At 35.3% G+C, this 23,046-nt stretch overlaps 1 protein-coding gene across 1 annotated transcript in view; it reads left to right on the forward strand.

Annotated features, from left to right (window-relative positions):
* LRP1B (LDL receptor related protein 1B) overlaps nt 1-23,046 on the forward strand; it is a 1,903,200-nt gene that overhangs the window by 677,447 nt on the left and 1,202,707 nt on the right. The window contains exon 3 of the mRNA XM_047873645.1: nt 1,146-1,283. Within this exon, the coding sequence (XP_047729601.1) occupies nt 1,146-1,283 (138 nt within the window). The remainder of the gene's footprint in view (nt 1-1,145; nt 1,284-23,046) is intronic.

The raw sequence follows: 23,046 nt of genomic DNA on the forward strand, positions 1-23,046 counted from the left end.
TTAAATTCTAAGTGTGCCTGACTGTAGAATCTGGGCTGTTGTAATAATCAGTGTCAGATTAACATATGATTGCAGTCATATGGTATGACAGTACTCTGGATTTAGGGGAGCTGGGCAAGATTAAGAATCATCATGGGGAATTTGGAGAGTGCCTATTGAAGAAGTCTAGATAGGATTTGGGAATTAGCAACCTGAAATTTAGATATAGCAGTGTGCTATTTGGATGTTTGATGATGATTTGGAATTAGTGAGCTTCAAGAAAGGCTTGACATTCCTACCTAAGTGTATTAAAAACACAAAGGGTGATCATATAATGTACTCTTATCATCAGTAGGGGAAATCAATGAGTAAACTGTTTATGATAGCCTTTGCACTCCTTAGTAAATTCTACTGTATTATAACTGCTCAGTAAATATTTTTTAAACAAAAGAACCCATATATAAATAAGCACATAACTAGCTTTTCTTCATAGAGAACATATTAAAATGAAGTATTTTTTGGGTTGACACAACTTTATTAAATTCTACTAAAATATTTTTGTTCATGTTACCTGATTTGATTATAACAAGAGCTCTGCCAAGAAGTTGCCATTGTCCATATTTCATAGTTGAGGAAATTGAGACTTACGGGTTTAAGTACCTTGGCCACTTAATCTCAAGATAAGAGATAGATCAGTGACTCAAATGAACTCTCAGACTTTAAATCTATGCCATTTTAAGGTTGAAAAGAAAATCTGTGTCTTCAATGCATTATTAAAGATAATTTTCTATCCTATGCAATTTGAAGAATTAGGTGTTTAATCACATGGGCTGATGTTGGTGTCTCTGAGAGTCAGAGCTGCCTTCTCTTAGTATTTACTATAGTTTTGTAAATTAAGGGTAATAATTTCATTTTCAATATTTATTTTTGAGAGAGAGGGCATGAGCAGGGGAAGGTCAGAGAAAGAGGGGAGAGAGGGTACCAAGCAGGCTCTATGCTGTCAGCGCAGAGCTGGATGAGGGACTCGAAACCACGAACCATGAGCCCAAACCAAGAGTGGGTCATTTAAGTGACTGAGCCACCCAGGCGCCCCCAAGTAAATAATTTCTTGTGCTTAATAGTTTTACTATTGGTGCCAAGCTAACCCATTTTTGCCTTTTTTTCAGGTCCCGAAGAAGTAGATATCAAGTGCCCCTTGAATCACATCGCTTGCCTTGGTGCCAACAAATGCATTCATTTATCCCGACTATGCAATGGTGTCTTGGACTGCTCAGATGGGTATGATGAAGGGCTGCACTGTCAGGGTGAGTCCGTCTGTGGAATGATGCAACCACAGTATTCAATTTTTCATAGTTTAATGAAAGTTGAAAGAGAACCTATGCCCTGCCTTTCCTTTCACCCATACCCGTATCAGTTATTGAGAAAGGAAGTTTTATATTGCCAGACACAATATGCATTTCTACCCTGCAACTGTTGTGCTTTATTTAAAAATTCCATTAGAAGAAGAAATACATTTGGGCTTTGAAGTTGGACTCTGAAACAATTACAGATTTCATAGGAAACAGTACTTTTGAGCAAAAGACAAATAAGAAGTCTTTGTCACATAGTGTCATAAGCTTATTTCTTTGAACATTTGCTTAAACAAAGAGTATTTCAAGTAAAATTTCTATAACCAAATATTTCAGTATGATGTGTTTATAGGAATTTTTCCTTAATATTACCTCCATGAAGTTATACACACTTTCTTGTAATATTCTTTCTTTTTTTTTCTTAAAGAAAAATTTTTTACATTTATTTGTTTTTGAGAGACAGAGAGAGAGCACAAGTCAGGGAGGGGCAGAGAGAGAAGGAGACACAGAATCCAAATCAGGCTCCAGGCTCTGAGCTGTCAGCACAGAGCCCGAAGAGGGGCTCAAACTCAAAAACCTTGAGATCATGACCTGAGCCGAAGTCAGACGCTTAACCAACTGAGCCACCCAGGCGCCCCTATTCTTTCTTTTTAAAAAAATCAATATCTATGTTCTAGAGCAGTCATAGTTTTACTTCTATATTAATGATGGGATGAAGAAATAATTAAGATCTCAAAGTTAACAAAAAGTTAATCAGTAGTGGCACATTCTCATAAAACTGGTAGGAGAAATGAAATGTGGAAAAAAAAAAAAGAAAAAGAAAAACTTGAGGATTAAGGTAAGGACCCAAATCTGGAAACAGAATTGAGGTATCAGTCAAGTAAATTTGGGTCCAAGGTGAAGCCAGGAAAGAAACCACTGAATCAGACATCTCTCAGATTTCTACCAGCTGAGCATAACAAAAAGGATATGCATTGAAGCTAAGATGCCAAAGGGTAAGTAACTTGTCCTTCGTGTAGAGGTCACTAAGACAATAAGGCATAGAAGGAGCTATAGAAATCTGGAGATGCATGTCTGATCTCTGACCAGAGTCACACAAACTAATTATTGCCATGTGCAAAAACGATCTAGGTCACCAAAAGTCCCAGTTTTGCAGGAGGCACTCTATATGTGAGCAAATTGTTCAAAGTCAGCTACTGCTTTTTAAAACATTGTGTAGTCAGCAATGTACAGGCTGAACAAAACTTGTTTGAAGACTGGTTTCCAGTCTCCTGCTGAACTGAATGAAGGAACTGGATTTAATACCAGAGATGGAGAGATACACTGGAAAAAAGAGTAAATCTTAGAAAGGTAGTCCTTTCTAAGGACCAGTTCTAACATTGGTGAGAATGTTGAGAGACCACAGATGAACTGAGTCACTAGGTCTTTCTATCATCCAAAAAGGGAATTACTCTGGCTCTGTGGACAGATTCATATTAAGAAGTTAAAGGTCTTCCTTCTTTGGCTGAGTTTCATTTCGTAGCCTGAATTCTGACAGGGTCATAGAAAGAGCCAGAAGATTGTTAGTTTTAGTTATGAACACATGTGTAACAGTAATTAAGAAGAAACTTTTTTAATTTAAAGACTTTGTGACATGTATTATTTTTGTATAATTGGATATTAAAAAGAATGATATTAGCAGGAAAAGTAAAGTATGGAATTATATTATGATAGGAGTCAAAGAGTTTAATTTTCTTTTCAGAAATTAATTATATTTTCTATAGCCTAATTCTATCCACTTCAGTTGTAATTCAGGCTTCCTATTACATGAAAAAAAAAAACTTTCAGATAGGCATGTGTGACTAAGCTTCTAAAAGAGCGAAATCAACACATTGCCAGATCCTTCCACAGAAGCGGTTACACAAATTGGAATATCTCAAACATATCTCAGTGCTGTGAATCACATGAAAATATTTCTGAATTCTCTAATAAAATTTAGAATTGTGCTCCAAAGCACAACTTTATAAGGAATATGTTAATAGTAAAACAGGGGATTCAAGTAAATACAAACTATTGGAATAAAAACAGTATTAAATTTATTCTGATCTTTGAAAAAGCTGAATGTATACTTTAGACTGAGACATTTAGAGTATATAACTGTTTATGTTTCAGTCGTTTCTGTTCTAATACAGGTCTCTAACAGTTCCAACTTTCACATCTTTGTCATTAGTGATAATTTTTTTTTTTTTCATTTTGTCAGTAGGAGGCTGATTGTACAATTTTGGCCTTTTGAATATTTCTGGATTTCACCAGAAAAAAAGTGTTTTATAATGCCTAAGTAATTTGTTGTGACATGAGTTGGACTTAGAAATAGCAAGAAGTGTAAGTGGATTTATGCTTGCTATTTACCTTACTAAAGGGTGTATCTTCAACCTTTCTCCTAATTTTAAGTCACAAGCAATGAAAAATTGTTTTCTGATGAGTTAATTAGGCATCAGACTGTCAAGTATCTGAAGAACTTTCTCATCTATAGACACATAATAAAGAAGAAACCAGATTAATTCAAACATGGCATTGATTTTTAAAGATGCTTTTCTTTTGCAGAACAGTTTTGCCCAAATCACTTTCTCCCTCTAATTCCATTTCTCTTTTTGTTGCGTTCTAAGCACATACTCTAAATTAATTATTTATACATGAAGCCAAAGACATGAATCAAAGATGGGTATGTCTTTTTTTGTCTAATAAAGGATCCAAAACACGCTCAGTGGTATATTTATATCCTTTATGAAAATTAATAAGGGGAAAAGTTTAACAATTTGGAGGTGATGTTCTGGTCTTGGAAATGGTTTTGTATCAACCGAGTTGTTTTCTGAATGTTTCCTAGAAAAAAATCAATTTCTTCCTGGTGAGGGTAATGAAAATATATCTATTATTAATGATTTTCTATAACACTGGTATTTTAATCTCCATAATTTAGCTTCATTTGAAGAAAGAAATATGGATTTTTTATATGGGTGTATTTATATATAGGAATGTGCTTGTAAAACTTTTACAATGAGAGTGCTCAAAATCACCACATCGAATTTTAGAGAATTTCATCTCTTCCTACATAGTATTTCATATTGGTAATAATATCACTATATCTAAATTGCATGAGCAATAAAAACACATTCTATACAGTATAAGCTTTCTCAGTACAGGATACTTCCACAAAAATCCCAAAACCATGCACAGAAGGGAACAAATTCAACTAATAGATATCAGATTGACTGAACTATATCAAAACGCTATTTTAAAATTTGCCAATCTTAAGGTAATTATGTTAATATTTCAAGTGGCCATGCACAGGAGAGGCCCTCTTTTTGTTCACAGTCCTAGTTAGAGTTCATTTGCAGTGCAAAATGACCAAACATTTCAACGTACAAGGGAACAACAGTTTCTGTGACACTATCTGCTTTTACACGATTCAAAGAATATGGGAACTCTTCCTGTTCCTGCAAAAAGAGCTTCTGTCTTCTGTGTCTCAATAAAACGTGATTATGTAATCTATGTGATTGTTTTCCAGCAAACATCCCAATGTCCTTTTAAATTTGAGAAGATAAAGTGTGCGAGGAGTTTACTAAAACTGATTAGGGAATGGAACCCGCTGACATCTGAAAAGCTCACCACCCAAACATACAAATATGCACACATAAACACATACTGTTCTTTTTTTATTTCTCTCTTCTATTCTGAACCTGTTCCTACATAATTCTGAATGTATAATATATTCACTTAGTGTATTTGATATGAAGCTTAAGGAAGAATAAGATTCTCTTGTATATCGCCCAACTCCTTAAATAATGCATATTCAGAATTCTTAACATTCCATTTTTTTTTTACTTGCCAGTTAGAATAGAATTTTCTTAATATGTGGAATTATAATTTTCTCCATCCACCCACAATCTATTCTAATGTATTTATTTTGGATTCCATAATTCTAATGTATTTATTTGAACACCTTTTGGATACTAATACTACTTTATATTTAAAAATTTACACAGCTTTTTCTTTTATATTACTATTCTTAAAAATCTTAGGAGAAAGTACTTAAAAACCCTGAAAGTAATTTACAAATTAGAGCCTTCTCAAAATGGACTGAGGTAAATTGAAAATCTTATTATCTGTAATGAGTCACCACAGGAAAATTAGTAATCCATAACACTTAAATCTCATATATTCTAATTATTCAGAAATTAATCCAGATCAATTAATTAGGTGTCATTAATAGATTTGATAAAATTAAGTGTAATAAATTTAGTTAAAAATGTTAAGAATTCTTAGCTCAAATGTTCAGGATTATATTTTTCATTCTTCAAGAAAAGAAATGTTTTATCTTGGGTGATGTTTGGTTAGTCATTACAACACTGGTGTCAGATGGACACAGGATTAACTTGTACCCAGAAGGAAGGAAAGAAAGAGGTTGCTGAAGCTGAGGAAGAAGGCAAATAAATTTGGAGCACTTCATTGTTGTTTTTACTTACACTTTATTGTGTCAGTGAATCTTACCTATTCCCATTTTAAAAGTTCCTACTGAAAAATATTTCCAATCTCTTTTCTAAATTAAATGGGCCTATCATACTACAGAAGGGAATTTCGGCATGCAGAATCTAAAAGCAAAGGTACAGAGGAGAGGTACAATTGCAAGCAATGTTAGAGGAAGTACATCTGTCAGCAACATAAAGCTTAAGGCACATGGAGGGAAACTTCACCAGTGTGTTTTCAACTCACTTGAAACATTGATGAGCTGAGAGCTAGAAAACAAACAGCTGTAATTACCCAGGAGGAACAGGGTTTGTGTGCTCAGACCACTTTTGATTGTGAAAGTTTGTGCAACTTAAAAATAGATCCTGCTGTATTCTTTTCTTTGTCTTGAGTTGTGCTAAGGTGATCAGGTAGTCTCAAATCTTTTTCAAGTGTAAGCATTTTCTAAGCAATTAGTTTCAGTAATTGAGTTAGTTTAGTGAAAGGCTATGAGCCTTACCACTGGTTGATTTCAGGGCCAAATTAATGTGTTTTAGAAACAGCAATAATTCTTAGCAAGTGTAGGACTTCTGCAAGTGTATCATCCTTTTGTAAAGCCATTATAGATATTGTCTGTATTGACAAATGACATCTGTATGAAAATTAGGATGGTATACTTGAAGACAATTCTAAATATATGTATGTGTATATATGTATGTGTATTTTATATATATATATATATATATATATATATATATGTATATTCATTTTCAGTCCTAGTTTTATAAATTCTGTTTAATTAGAAATAGATTGTTGTACAGATATCTGACTTCTTAACACTGATTTATTCGAAGTGATTGCTTAACTAATCCTGCTCAAGAGACTTGGAGTCCAAATTTCTACTGATTGTTTGAATAAGTCGACTTCTACCAACAGCTAACTAGCTGAATGACTACCTGTGGGAAAAATATGATTAATTTGGCTCTATATCATAGCTCAGAATGTGGAAGGATAATCTAAAGTAGTTTATTGTTTGCTCGAAGTGAATCTTTTTGTAGTGGATTTCCATCTTTGATTAGTGTTAATATTCTATTAATTCGTGTTATCTGGCCTCAAACAGACTTATTTTTAAGAATAACTGCAGGGGCGCCTGGGTGGCTCAGTCGGTTGAGCCTCCGACTTCGGCTCAGGTCACGATCTCGTGGTCTGTGAGTTCGAGCCCCGCATCGGGCTCTGGGCTGATGGCTCAGAGCCTGGAGCCTGTTTCAGATTCTGTGTCTCCCTCTCTCTCTGACCCTCCCTCGTTCATGCTCTGTCTCTCTCTGTCTCAAAAAATAAATAAAGGTTAAAAAAATATTTTTTTAAAAAAAGAATAACTGCAAACAAGATTTTGAAAAATTAAAAATGTCAGATAAGCATACTAATAGCTTAAAAATGATTGAACATTGAAGGATCTGTCTTAAAGATATTCTTTATTAAAACATCATCTCAGAATCTGTATCTTTCTTCTTGATAGATGGTGGTTTAAAACTAACTTACCATCCAAATTTTCTGATATAGTCTTTTTTTGTGGCAAGAATCCTGGCACATTATGGACTTTTAATTGCTGCTGAATTATACTCTATTTCCAGTTGATTTTGGTTTTAAATAGATGCAAGTCAAAACCACATATCCGCAACATACACTCTACTAGATTATTTATTCTGTTTGTTAGCTTAACATCTGTAGGAGAAGAAGTAGCAATTGCTTTGGTATAGAGATTTACTACTTAGTTGGAAACAACTCCTGTTATGCCTGTTACTGAGACATGCCAACCTCTTACATAGAAGGGCTGTGCAAAACCACACAAAAAAAAAGCCAGAGAACTCACCTTTACCAACTCTACCACCAGTAATCACTCCCCAACAGAAGAGACTTGTTAATAATTCTACCAATTTTGGGATTGTTAATTTATATGAATATTCATGGACACTGGGACTCATCTATCTGGATTTCTCCCTCACAGTTCTCTTCCTGATATGATGGAAAACAAAGAATAGTTTGTAAGAAATAATAATGAGTATGAGGCCAAAATGAACTTTTTAAAAGTGCCAAAATAAGCACAGTAAGGTTTTCCCTATATTTAATTCATTAATTCACTTCAGTAAACTTTTCTTGAGCACAGACATCATTCTAAACACTTACCTAAGCACTGAAGATGTAGAAAATCTTATTTTCTGCCTTCGTGGAATTCACATGTCGTAATGGAGGTATGTAAAAATTGATAAGGAAGAATAAAACAAAGAGCATCTAATTCTACTTGAGGTGATGCAAGAAAATTCCCCTGAGATAGCTGATGGTTGACCTGCATCTCACTCTAGGAGTTTGATAGGCAAGTGAGGGAAGGAAGAACACTTCAAAAGTCAAGAACTATATGTAAAATGATACAAGTGCATAAGAAAACATTGTACACTCCAGAGAACTCTAAAGTTCTTTGATAAGTTTCATGCAGAGGGTTCTGAGTGGTGAGGGATGCGTTTGAAGCTTTAAAAAAAAAGTTCTTGGTGTTAGACCTGGAGGGGTTACATTAGAATAAGGATACAGTATGACCTACTTAAAATGCATTGAATAAAACTATAGAGAGGAAGAGAGTGGAAAATGATTCTAGGGTGTATTCTCAGTATTATACAGGTGTTGTATGATATTTTACTATTAAGCATAAGAAGATTAGAACTGTTGCATATATGTGGCAGGTTCTGTGATTTATTCTTAGAAGGTTAATATGTACATTATTACAATCATAAAACTTTGAGCTAAAGGGTCATATCTGTTACATTGATCAGCTCCCAAAACAAGGCATGTTAAGTGTTACTCTTTAATGTATCACTTTCATGTAACTAAAAGGCAAAATAAATGACAGGGGAACCATATGACGTGAACTCCTTTTCAGATGAAAGTTAGGAATTTGGAACATGTATTTAGTATTTTAAGCAACCAGAATCCTATCTTTAAGAAGCTACTAAACTACCAACTTAGTTTATATCTAAGTTTTGCCCTCTTGTATCTTAACTTTGGGACATATAAGACTGTTTCAATATTATTCAAAAGTATATAACAAACTGTCACTCAGCTCTGCACTAAACCTCAAACGGGAGGCCAAACCTCCCATAATTCACTTTTTAGTTTTTGACACAAGCAGCTTTATACTTTAAAAATAAGGAATTAAAGCAGGTAGCTGAGGTTGACTGGCATCCCCAGGAGTCACACAGAAAAGCAGTGTGAGAGCAGAGTTTAAACACTGGGACCTTGAGTTCTCATTCTCCAATTTTCATTAGTGAGCCTTAACATACCAACTCAGAGAAATGCACAAAATCGTTATGCTTCAGCATCCTTTCTGACCCATTCTTAAAGCCGCAAGATGGCTTGTAGAAAATCAACTGAAAAACACTTTGAGCTAACTATATGTTCCCTGTCAGTTTTATTAATTGGTTGAGTAGGGAAAAAAAATGTGCTGAGTGAACAACAGGCTGAAAAACTATGTAACAAGTTTGCAGAATTGTACGTCCCTATCTGACTATTAGCTTCATCCCTTGAGAAAAATTAGTGCTTTGATTTGATGAGGGATGTAGAAAGGAAATGGAGAAGTTCATTTTAACCCCTTGAAGTAGATTTGCATTTGTTACAGTAGGAAGTTAAAGTAAAACTTTAGGAATCAACCATAATGGAATCTAGAAGGAAAAATGAGACTTCTCAAAATCATTCAATAGAGACTGTTTAAATTTTGAAGGCAAAACCCAACAGCCATTGTTTCTAGTTCTGAATTTCTAGTCTGTCCAAAATTGCAGAAAAATCTGTTTCTACTGCTTTTTCTATGATCCACTGTTATCACTTATACAGTGATATTCCATTGAATCACATGTATATTAATATCATCATAACTGTATATATCAATATATTAAATACTATTTAGAAAAACAAGATGGCTGTCAGACTGGTGACTTCTGAACTTTCCATAATCAATGCCTTCACAATCAAATCAAGCACTGATTTGTTTTGAAAAACAAATGTGGAGACAGAGAAATGTGCATGTATATTTGAAGTTTTTCCAAAGCTTTCCACATATACTTGCATATTTTTGTTTAGACACAAGAAACACATTAAAGATTAATTTTTGAGGAAAAACACACAACCTAGATTTATTTCTATTAGATGAGAATTTGCATTCTAGCTCTGCATTAGGTTTGTGACTTAGAGAAAGCACGGAACCGACAAGTGAATGAACCAGTCCAGAAAGCCCACTGTGGTTGTGGAAACCACAGGATGCCAACCAAAGTGAGATCACTGTGCTCTCAGAGCATCTTCTGAATTAGGTCAGTGTGACCATGAGCCAGTGCTTGAGCATCAGATAAAAAGGAGAATGGGAAGGGCAAACCCAAAGAGCACTTTTGAGTTCCATTAGCAGAAATGTGTGGCATGTTCTCATTCAGTCTACAGGTTCAAAAGTAAGAGTGCCAAGAGAAAAATCTATGCAGCTCAATAAATGTCTCAGGAAACTATCCAATATTCTCAGTAGAAGCACTAAGAAACTGAATTGTGTAATTTTTAATGAAGTCAATTAAATATTAAGAATTTTCAGGGCGCCTGGGTGGCGCAGTCGGTTAAGCGTCCGACTTCAGCCAGGTCACAATCTCGCGGTCCGTGAGTTCGAGCCCCGCGTGGGGCTCTGGGCTGATGGCTCGGAGCCTGGTGCCTGTTTCCGATTCTGTGTCTCCCTCTCTCTCTCTGCCCCTCCCCCGTTCATGCTCTGTCTCTCTCTGTCCCAAAAATAAATAAACGTTGAAAAAAAATGAAAAAAAAAAAGGAATTTTCAAAGATGTTTGGGGGAAATATTAAAAGGTATAAATTGCTCTTCCGTTTATATGGGATATCTAAGTGTTTATTACCTAAAAAATATACAATTTATGATATCTAAATGAATATAGAAAAATATTTGTGTCTAAGTATTCTATTAGATTTTCCTAGCCTATGTCTACCGGATATCTAGCTGAATGGTTTATTTCAGGGAATTTAAGCATACATACGATCATGCTGCTCACCTGTATTTTGGTTCATTTTCTCTTCTTTTCAAAATCAGGATTAGGCGATGCTTCCAGTCAAGTTCTCACTATGAGTGCTATGTCGTACTTAAAAATGAGTTCCAATTCCTTTTCAGTAAGTCAGGTTTTTACCCTACTCATTTAAACTCATTATGCAAAACAAAGTATGCAGAACTGGAAGAAGCATGTTTTGAGGGTCGAAGCCTAGGCATTTTGCCTAACACAGTATTAATTATCTTCTGAGGTGAATTTGTCATTGCAAATGTGCCTTGGTGTAATTCATCCTTTTTCTTTCTATGTATGCATCTTCTACCCCTAATAGATTGGAAACACCTAAAGAAGTTTGCATTTAACTTCTACCTTGGTCACTTCACTGCAAGGACTGAGTCAACTGGGCAGGGCAGACAAAGGCACAGGAAACAGTGATTAAGTGGCAAAGTGCATGGGGCTCATGTAGAGTAACTCATAGGGTAAAGTATACTACACACTATGCCAGAATTACTGGCCTCAAACAATGTGTTCTTTGTCAGGAAGATTCACTCCTGCACTTTGCTTAAAGTGATTTGCTTCTTTACATTTTGTTTCTCCTTATTTACTAGAGATGTCTGCAATATGCAGAGGGAAGCAAAGGTCTCCTGTATGACTATAACTACAAATAGAGAGGCAGCAATAACTTTCTCTCAGTATGAAACAGAACTGTAGGATAATAGGGCCAGAAGGGATTTTCAGAGGTCATCCAGTCCATCCATCTGCCTTTAGGCTGGACTGAACCCAAACTTGCCTAGGCAGATTGCTATCTACCCAATTTGGAAAGCCTCCAGGGAGAGAAATTCTAACAGCCATTTTTAGTAACACAGTCAATGCTTAGCAATTTGTACTCTGAGCAATGCTTGCATATCGTGTTATAAAATTCTCCATGCCTTCTCAATTTTTAGTCTTTTCCCTCAACATTTTTCTGTAGGTTAATCATGTTTTTCCCGCACCTCTCCAGAGAGTTTCAAATTTTCAACATCTATACTTATACTCTGCTCCTACCAACTAACAGAGATACAGTTTAAGTGACTAGTATTCACTATAATTGACTGTCAGAGCTTCTAACTCCTATGATTCTTCTTTACATGTTTTCTTACACCTTAACATTGCCTTATTCACTAATGTTGCATCAGTTAGGAATTGTCTTTGGCTATGAATAATAGAGATCTTTAAAAGGCTGAAAAAAAAGATAGAAGTTAAGTTTTCTCTCATGAAAAAAATGTCCAGAGATAGAGAAATAGATGTTCCGTGGCAGGTGAGATGATCTCATGATGTGTGTTCTAGGTTCTTGTATTTCTGTTCTGCCATCCTTCTCACTTGCCTTCCACCCTCAAGGTAGGCTAATGGCCATAGATGGCCACTGAAACTCTAAATATCACATCTGTGTTCCAGGAAAAGGAAAGAAGGATAAAATATCCCTACCAAGCAAGACAAACCCCTTCACAAGGGACTTTACAGAAGCCTAAGACCCTAATTTCTATCTTTGTGCCATTGGCCAGAATTTTAACACACAACCACCCTTATTTGGAAGAAAGGCTGAGAGATGCAGTTTTTCAGTTGTACAAACACTGCCTTAATAAAATCAGACTATGGTAGCTTCAGGATATATGGTAGCTTCTAGAAGTTTATGCTATATGTGCTTTCATAGAGCAATCAGATAGTTGGCTCCTCACCAGATAGGTGTTACAGTTGCATTATGTTTGATGAAATTTTATGGGAAGATTCTAAAGGACAGAGAACTGGTCATTGACTGGCTTTGTAGTTTTGAAAACCAGTGGAATGAGATGTTCAGACCATATTACTACGACTCCCTCCAGGTATAAAATTGTATAAATTAATAAAAATATTCAGTACACCTTGGGAAATGTAAGAGAAAGGTCAGGTTGTGCTGTAGCAAAGAGTTCCCAAAATTCTAGGCATGATGTCCATACAGCATAGTTACTAGGGAGCCAGTAAGTGCTGGCTGCTGCCTGAGAAAACCCAGATAAATTTGGTTTACAAGAGAAAGATCCTCTATCCTCTGCTCTCCTTCCCATTTTTATTTTTTGCTTCCCTTTTCTTCCCATTTCCTTCCTTCTCCTATTGCTACCTTCACTCTTGTCATATCTCATACTTTTTCAGCATTTACTTTACACTTTTATTCGTTCAAATTTGGGCTTAAACCTGAGATTCCTAAAAAAAATCTTATCAGTATTTCAAAAGCTTTACTATTATTTCACTTCTGTGGTCAGCCAATCCTATTTCATACTTTTTTTTTTTAATGTTTATTCACTTTTTGACAGAGACAGAGTGTTTGCAGGGCAGGGACAGAGAGAGAGAGGGAGACACAGAATGCAAAGGAGGCTCCAGAGTCTGAGCTGTCAGCACAGAGCTCAGTGCAGGGCTGGAACTCATGAACCATAAGATCATGACATGAGCCGAAGTCGGACGCTTAACCAACTGAGCCATCCAGGCGCCCCAATAATTTATTTTTACTATGTGGTTTGTCATCATGTATAAATGTTGTTTTATTTAATATTTTGAAATTGCCAAATCATGTTGTTACTTTATCTTATTCCCTCTCCAATGGTAAATTTCCTGTCTTTTTTATGTTTTGTTTTGCTCCCCTGTCAATTGTTTCCAACCAAATAACTATGTCCCAAATATTTTATTGCTATTGGTTTCTATTTTATTTTGAAGGATCCTTTAACTTCCTTCCTTCCCTGCCTCCCCCCCCCCCCCAACCAACACCAACATGTCTATCCGTCTTCTCTTTCTTTTCTTTTCTTTTCTTTTCTTTTCTTTTCTTTTCTTTTCTTTCTTTCTTTCTTTCTTTCTTTCTTTCTTTCTTTCTTTCTTCGATTCCAAATCCCATTAGGTGATTACTTCTGCCATTTTTTATACCCAAATAAATTCATATCTGTGAGATCCAAATTAAGAAAGCAACTTTTACCACATGGTCCTCGAAAGTAAGTAGGCATGATGCAGGCACTGAAGCATATTGTAATAAAATCTCACAGTAAAAACAACATATTGGATAGTTTTATATATATAAAATGTGTGTGTGTGTATATATATATATATATATATATATATATATAGAGAGAGAGAGAGAGAGAGAGAGAGAGAAGAGAAGAGAAGAGAAATGGAGTATGAATATAGTATAGTATCATTTGATACCATTACAGTTCTAAAATTAAATTTCTGACTGCTAAAAGAAGAACAAGATGAAGAATTCTATATACTGAGAGGGATCAAAGTCAGAATGGAAAATCTTGGTGATTGTACCAAATTCCTTCTGCATATAGCTCACTAAGCCTTTCCTCTTCATTATAAAAATGGGTAAATCCACATCAGTGTGGTGGTGTGCTTTCCTTTTGAATGGGAAAGTGAGGAGGTAAAATTCATTCTTGGAATGAAACTAAAAGCCTCTTCCATCTAGCCACTCTGTGTCAGGAATATCTGTGTGGGTTAGCTAGCCAGGACAGTGTGGCTACCCCTGTATTAACAGTTCCTGTCTTTTACGAATCTGGGGTTGAAACAAATGTTAGAGAATTGCAGTCAGCAATACCTGACAAACTGGAATTACTGTATTTCTAGTTTATACTTTGTACTGGATTTCAGGGCACCTAAAATCAGAAGAAAAAATAACTTGAGGCACACATATAAAACCATAGATTGGATTTTTAAATTGCTGTTGTATTATTATACTCCTTGCTCAAATGGAAATGATTACTATGAAAGAAAGAAATTGCTCTCTTTAAAAAAATCCAGATACAGAGACATCCTTTATTATTGTCAAAGACTGTTTTTATTTGTTTCTTGGCTAACTATCTGTGTTGAAATCTAAAGTTTTTTTTTTTTTTATTTGATTGTTGGGTTTTTCTCCTAAAGTTGATTTAGTTCGCCAATGTATATTTCCCTTTTTTTTTCTTCAATAGCTTTTTCTATTTTCAAGTGACATTTTATTTTTATTTTGGATGTGTAACAGTTTCTGTGAGAAATATTTCCCGGAGCAAATATAAATATTTCTAATATACTAAATTATAATGATTTTTTGCTATTCAGGTACCCCTGGAATATATAATAATTCTTTTGAAGAGGCAATTAGCACTTAGTTCAGTGACTTGAGTGGCACAACTTTTTTGATGTTTTACTGCATGCAACCAAGGTACTACATATCTACAAAGGACCAATATTAATATAAACAAGAAATGCCCAAAGGTTTTCAGTGTAAGTTTACTAACGTAGAATATTAAAGGATCGTCCAATTACCTTCATGAGGTCATGGAAAGGTTGTTCACTCACTATCTTGTCAGTACAGCTTGTTATTTACCTGTATTCCAGTCTAAACTAACACTGGACAATTGTGTCAGACAAGTTTCCTAAGTCTTTAGAAAGAAATTACAATATATAGTTGCATCATAGGCACAAATTGCTGTGGATGTTTAGGGTCATATTTTATGATTGTAATGGTCACTAAAACATAATTTTTTGAATTATGTTTGCTTATTTTTCAATTGAACAAATGATATGAAAATACATGTATATATTTAGAGATAAATATATATAATACATACAGATGTATTTATATATACTTGGCTTTGGAAAACTGGTCACCAGTAAACAAGGCACAGAACAAAAACTGAAATCTGTTTGATATGTTAAGGCCAGTTTTACTTGAAAAATTGAAGGGAACAATGGAGTGTTTCCCCCTGCTCTTATTGTGTAATGGGAAGAGAATATATATGAACTAAGATTAGGTATGAAGCTATATTTGAACTAATGTGTTTAAAGATCAAATAAACGCTCCACTTTAGGTAGTTATAAATAAATTATTATTTTAATAGTACATCTGTGGAAATCTAATTTAGTAATATAGGGCAGAGTAGGTGCCATTATTGCGATCATAATGGTTAGAATAGACTACAATGGAAGGAGCTATAAAAGAAATATTTATGGATGGATGATTTAGCAAATAAGACAAAGTGTCATATGTCTGAGAGAAGGCTTTGTGGGGAAAAACTGATTTACACAAACTATTTAAAACGGATTTGAAACCTGATGTATTGGTCTTGGAGACTATGAAATTCCAGTGAATTTAATTGTCAAAGGGCAGAAAGATGGTATAAAATGAACATTAAATGTTTATATGGTCTGCATGTGGTAGATGAACCTGAACTAGGTAAAGAAAAAAAAAAACAGTTTGATAGAGAATAATCTCCAAAACTGACTCAGTGTCAACTATTTTGTATGACTGCAAAGAATTATTCACTCCAATATTCTTATATCACTTTTGTAGTTAGATAACTGCATTTTAAATTGCAAGGAACTTGGGGCGCCTGGGTGGCGCAGTCAGTTAAGCGTCCGACTTCGGCCGGGTCATGATCTCGTGGTCCGTGGATTTGAGCCCCGCGTCGGGCTCTGGGCTGATGGCTCGGAGCCTGGAGCCTGTTTCCGATTCTGTGTCTCCCTCTCTGCCCCTCCCCCGTTCATGCTCTGTTTCTCTCTGTCCCAAAAAAAAAAAAAAAAAAAAAAAAAAAAAAAAAAGTTGAAAAAAAAATTAAAAAAAAATAAATTGCAAGGAACTTAATCGGATGTAGAGAAGGAAGTATCATGTCTTCCAAAAGAAAGGAGTATAAAAGAAAGACATATGAAAATATTTTTTTTTAATTCACAAGCATGCCCAAAGACTGTGTCATGGGTAGGGTATTACCTCAGATAGCTTTCTTTTTGGCCTTCAGTGTTTCAGAAGCATGTTTTCTTTGTAATTCTGTATTTATGCTAGTTAATGTTCTTTATACAATCAGTCTTCAGAAATATGGTTCATTTCTTCAATCTTTTATTTACCTATTATATAAATATTTGCTGAAAATCCAATATAAGCTGGTCACTATGCTGGGCTCTGGAAATATGCAGATGGTTTTTATCCTCAAAGCGTTCCCTTAATTATGTGTGGATACAACTCATTAGCTGAAAATTGCAAACTAATGTAGTTAGAGCACAGGTAGAAATACAGTATTGCCTTTAGAGAAGTCACAGTTGGATCTAAAGCTTGAGTTCCTGAGAGGAATATTGCCATAGATTAATTATAAGTATACCACTTATAGGGAACATGATCAGAATGCACTGAATTTTACTTCGAATCACACATTTTTTTAAATCTTTAAATCAGTTTATTTAAGTGTGAAATAATACAAAAATCCACTGAAATGTTTTCCAATACTTTTTAGGTTTCTTTCATTTGCAGTTGGCCATATTACTTTCACATATCTTCACTAAAAAGGAGGATTTATGGGCTCAGATAACTTCATCTGGGACTCACCCGATGGTCCTATTGACTTCAGAATTAAATTCTCCTTTTCAAGGCCGGGAAAAATGGAGCTGTTTTTTTGCCGATATTGCCAGTCAGTGTTTTGGGTCTGAATTTCTGTAGCTCCCCCACCGTGTCTTTCATCCCACTCATTAGGAATTAAGTAGAAGTGTTAGGAATCTACTACTTTCTTCTCACTCTGTCTTAAATCCATCACTACTTAATTAGGTGTATATATTATTATGTCTTTCCTCCCATTTATGTACATCACCACAGAACTATAATCATTATTTTTTCTTCTTTTCTGAGTCTTCTTTTCTGAGTCTTTCACTGTGGTCTCTATAATCCACAGTCCACTATAGAACTCCCTGCATGTTGAACCTCATCTCAAAAATTCATCAACTTCCTGGCCTTCCTTGAGTCCCCTGCAGGTCTCTCAAATGAAAACTGTTTTCCTCACAAAAAATCTAGCATTGGGCCCAAAGCGGTAACTTTCAGGTAATTTTTCCCCCTCCTCCTCATTATTGCAAGAACAGCACTCTCCCTCCATCTCTAAAAATGTTCAGCTTTATAGCTCATGCTATTAGATGATTTTATCCATTCCTCTTCATTGCTTTTACACATGATACCCAAGTCATTCCTCCTTCTTTTTCAATCATCGTATTTCTGTCTAATCCAATACTACTTCTGTCGTAATTCTTGGAAATTTCAACGTACTTTTAGATAATATTTATAATAACTTGGCCTCTCAATTTCTTTCTACAATCTCAGCTACTCATACTAGTTGCCATTCTCTAGAGTCTAGAATTTGCTATTGGTAACCATTGCAAACCCTCCATTATCTCACTTTTAGTCAACCCTCTTTTTGACCACAACCACCTATCTTTTCTGGCTCACTACCTTTACTCTCTCTTATGAGATAGTGAAGTACTATCTAGGACTTCCATCCCAATACTACCAGAATATTATATCCATTTATACTCCCAGATTTTCACAGTTTTAGACACACTTGATATATTCACTGCCAATTTTATTATTCCTCAATTCCATGGTCTATCGTTTAATCATTTCACTACATTGTATCTCAACTTCTTTAGCCATTCTCTTACTACCTCATATTCAAGTGGTAAAACCACATCCCTAATCAAATCCAACTTTCCATCTACTCCATGCCTTTATCTGTCTAAGTGAACCTGGCTGAAAACAACCAACCAACCATGTTGACTTTCAGTCCATTACCATAAACTTCAATTTTGTCCTTAATATTATCAGCCAATCATATTATACAATCCAAACTAACTTCCTGTCCTTGAAGTTTATTTTACATTTTGTCTTTTCTCAGACCAACCCTTTCTTAGCCATCATTTCTGAATTAATGATTTTATCTCCCAGAAGGCTGAGGAAACTGAAGGAACCAGAAAAAAAAATGTGCACTGACTCCCATCACTACACTACACATATCTACTCTTTGATGTCTACACTTACTACTGACCTGATGCTATAAATGACTTATCTATGGTCTTACCTGATGCCAATACAAGGTCTCATCTGTTCTAGGCTACTCAAATACATTGATCTAGCTCTTCTTCTCTCTCTCCTACATCATTCATTTCTCACCTTTACGGGATCATTTTCTTGAACATTAAGTCATATCTTCTATATTGAAAAAAAAAATATATATATATATTTATATTTATATGTAAATGAATAAATAAGTAAAATTTCCTAACTCCACTTCCCCTGTCATCTATTATACTATATCTTTGTTTCTCTTATATTTATTGTTTCCATTTCTCCTACTCTCATTCTCTAATAAACATACTATAGTCAGGCTTTCTCTTGCACCACTCCACTAAAACTGTCCTCGTCAAGGTCACCTCTGCAATGGTATACCCATTCAGTTTACAATTTGTTCTCTTAATTTCTCTATCATTAATATCTGACATAGCTGATTACATTCTCCTCTTCATTAAACATTGTTCACTTATCTTTCAGGACACCACCACACTTGGTATTCTCCTTAGTGCACTGGTTACTTCTATTCTACTCATTTATTATTCCTTTATATCTTTTTATGCAAACCTCAGTCCTTGTTTTGTTTCTCTTCTCTACTTAATTTACAGTTTTGTGCTCTCATTTATTCTCATAACTTTTGATATCATCTCTGTGCCAATGACTTCCATTTGTTTTTCTAGTGCAGACTCTTTTCTAACTCCAGAAATCTACATCCAACTGCCTTCTCTACGTCTCTGATAGATACCTCATAGTCACATGCCCAGGGTCTTCTCCATTCCTCAAAACTATTATAACTGTTATAGCAGTTTTTTTTTCTCCCTTATGACAACATTGTCATATCATATTCTGTTCTCAACAGATTCACTAGGTGACCTTTTAAAAATTTGTATAAGGTCATATCAGGACATATCACTGTTTTACTTGAAACCTAATCCATGGATTTTTCCCCATTATATTGAAAATAAAGTCTAAAGTCCCCCAGTGACATGAGAAACTCTATATAATCTGGCTTCTTATTGTTTGTGCATATCCCAAACACATGATTGGTTATTCCTTAAAGTATTTTAGTCTTTTCACTTTTTCTAAAATGTATGAGGGATGCTTTTGCCTTTGATCCTTTGTATGAGTTGTTACATAAAAGGGGGGGGTATTTTCTTATTATCCTTTTATTCTTTCAGAATGCTTATAGTCGGGAAAGGCTAAAGACTCTAATGGGTGATTGTAATAATGGAAAATTGGTTACCTCGGATCATAATTAGTTTAGCCATATTTTTAAAAGAAAATACTTAATCCTCTGAAGAGAATGCAGTCTGATGTCAACAACTTGCAAGAAGAACATAAAAAAAAAAAAACAACATGTGATGTTTTAGTAGCTATATTTAAGAAGAATTAGGTTTGAAAGTAAATTCATGTATCCTAGTGTTTTATTCTGCTTTAAAAGTCCAAGACCAATATGAGTCAGCTTAGTCTTTCAGAGTTTTTATCTTTGTGGTTGCACAAATTCTCTTCTTCTCCCTTCTATCCGTCCACAGTATTCTGTTTTCCTGGCACTCAAGTAGAGAAAGACAGTGAAGGCCCTTGCCCTTCTTCCTCATCAGGTTCAGAAGAAATTGCAGTCAGCTCCAGGGTTAGGCTAAGGGAACATCTACCTGCATCAACATTTCTAAGACATTTATTAAGTCTCTAACATTAATCAAATCATAGAAGGGACATTTGGAGCATAGCTACACCATACACAGCCTTGTACTGAGAGCTTCCAATATATGGGCAATTATATAAACATGTTTTCACATATAAATATATATTTAAATATAAATCTATGCATATAAATATATAAATATGAATTTTAGCCAAAGTTAAAGACACTTGTGTACTCTCTTTAATGTACCCTCCTCCCTGAGGAAATCGATTAGAGGTAGGTTGCCTGGGAGCTTTTGCAGCTACATAGGTGTTGAGATATGATCATACCCAGTTTTGTGAGTCAAATGTTAGCTCAGCTTTATTAACCAGGAACTCATATTTTGAATCAGGGTGCTGCTAGACTGCAATTTTTGTCTGTCTTAGGGCTCTGGACATCAGTTGTGCACTGGTAACTAAACATAGCCCTGAGTCTAATTTCCCATCAACAGGTTACTATGCAAGAAAAAGTCAAATGCTTATATCCACTTATATATGAACCTGTGTATGACAAACAAGAAAGGGAATGAGGAGAAACCAGGACGAGTTTTTTTAAATGACTCTTTTCTGGGTGTACTTGGGTGGCTCAGTTGGTTAAGTGACTCTTGATTTCGGCTCAGGTCATGATCTCACAGTACATGAGATTGAGCCCCATGTCTGGCTCTGTGCTGACAGCTTGGAGCCTGCTTGGGATTCTCTCTCTCCCTCCCTTCCCCCTCCCCTCCACTGTGTGTGCCCTCTGTCTCTCTCTTTCTCAAAATAAATAAAGATTTAAAATGACTTTTGTGTATTCAAGAAAAGTTATTTTCTAATAGTGGTCAGCTTAGTGTGTATGAATGTTAAAGGCAGCTGCTCTTTAAGTGTGTCATGAAACAAATATTGTCTAAAAATTGATTTGTCTTAGTGTTTCTTTTTTTTAAGTGAGTTAGGGACACAGAATACAGTTAGATTTTCTCCTTTGATCATCGGGGAAAATGGCACTGAGTTGACCTTTAAAAAATTAATTTGTTTTGGATATGTACTATGTACATGAACCATAGCAGAATGATGCTATATTTTGTGTGTTGTGTTTGTTTGTTTTTAATCAACTTAGATTAGTCCCTTCTTCTCCTGTCCTGGAAAGGGTACTACTAAGCTAAAAGTCTTGCTGACACACAATGAATTGGGAAAAGCAATAACCTTTCAGGGTTTATTAACCTTGATTTTGAATGTTGTGTCACTGCCTACATGATGATGGCCTAAAAAATCCTCAGCTCATTTTCTCAGTCCTTTTCCTAGTCTGTACAGAGAGTTCCAATATTGGTGCAAGAGGAAGAGAAGCAGAAATTCTTCAAAACACCAAGTGTCTTGGATATTTTTTCACAATTATTCTCATTTATTTTTCTAGAAACCTAGGTTAAATGCAAGACCTAGTGCTGAGTCCTGCCTTGGGTATAAGAAGACATTTCAGGAAATGGCCCCTCTCTCATTTCTTTTATGGCCATGTTTCTTGTAGCAAAATAAAGCAAGAAGGTCACACAAATTCACTTTTTTATTCACAGTGTATGTGTATCTGTCTAATCTGGAACATTTTGATTCCTGATGTCTCCCTCTAACATACTGTGCTGTCTCCTGAATTGCCTTGAGCCCTGTGGCCGCCTACAATTTCTGCTTCAACACCCCAGTCTCTCTTTTCACCACAGCAACTTCCAAACTCTTGTTCTTTCCTGAGTCTACATCTTCTGCCTTCCAATCTTAATTTAAATCATCCTATCTTTCTGAGTCATCCTATTTACTTTAGCTACCGCCTACTTACCTGTGACTCCTACCTCTGCTTTTTTCTTCTCTCCTGAGATCCAGGTGTGTATTTTTGACTGTCTCCTACACCCTTCACATGGATGCCCCACAGGCATATCAAACTTATGTCCAAATCGGAACCCATCATATTTTATTGTAACCCACTCTTCTCTTCCTTTGGGTATCTTGTTTAATTTTGTCATGATCTATATAATGACCCACACCAGACTCCTGACATCACACTAGAATATTCCTTTTCCCTCACCTTACTAAAAATACTCACCAATTCCAGTTTTTCTCACTGTTAGCTAGCTCCAGAATCCATCAACATCTGCCTATCTAAACTGATTCTGTCTGAGTTCTGCTCATAACAACATTTCAACAATGTTAAAGTAATAACCTTAACTCTTTTATTTTGGCCATCTGTACTAACCCATTCTGATCCATGATCGGTTTAGTCAGCAAGTCTTTCTAAGATGCAGAATTAATAGTGGGTCCCTTCTTAAGCGAAATATATGAATGAAAAACTCCTTAACAAGGTAGACAGTGTCCCCATCTCCAGCCTCCTCTTCTGGACTTGTTGTGCACCTTAGATTTCAGCTAACAAAAACTTACTGGATCCGTTACACTCAGTGACTTTTTGGTTTTGCATATCTTGTTCCCACTGTTTAAAACATCTTTATTTGTTCCTGTTCATCAGAAAACACTTATCTTTGGAAACTCAGTGTAGGCATTTTATCTCTAGAAAGATATTCTGGAACTAGACTGCACTTTTCATATCTGCCTTTCTATACCTTATTTTGTAGCATTATAATCAGTCATCACTTCCTTTATTCAAGAAGTATTTACTGAGCATCTATAATGTGTT

Source organism: Prionailurus viverrinus, chromosome C1, assembly GCF_022837055.1.
Source record: "Prionailurus viverrinus isolate Anna chromosome C1, UM_Priviv_1.0, whole genome shotgun sequence".
NCBI classification, from domain to species: Eukaryota; Metazoa; Chordata; class Mammalia; order Carnivora; family Felidae; genus Prionailurus; species Prionailurus viverrinus.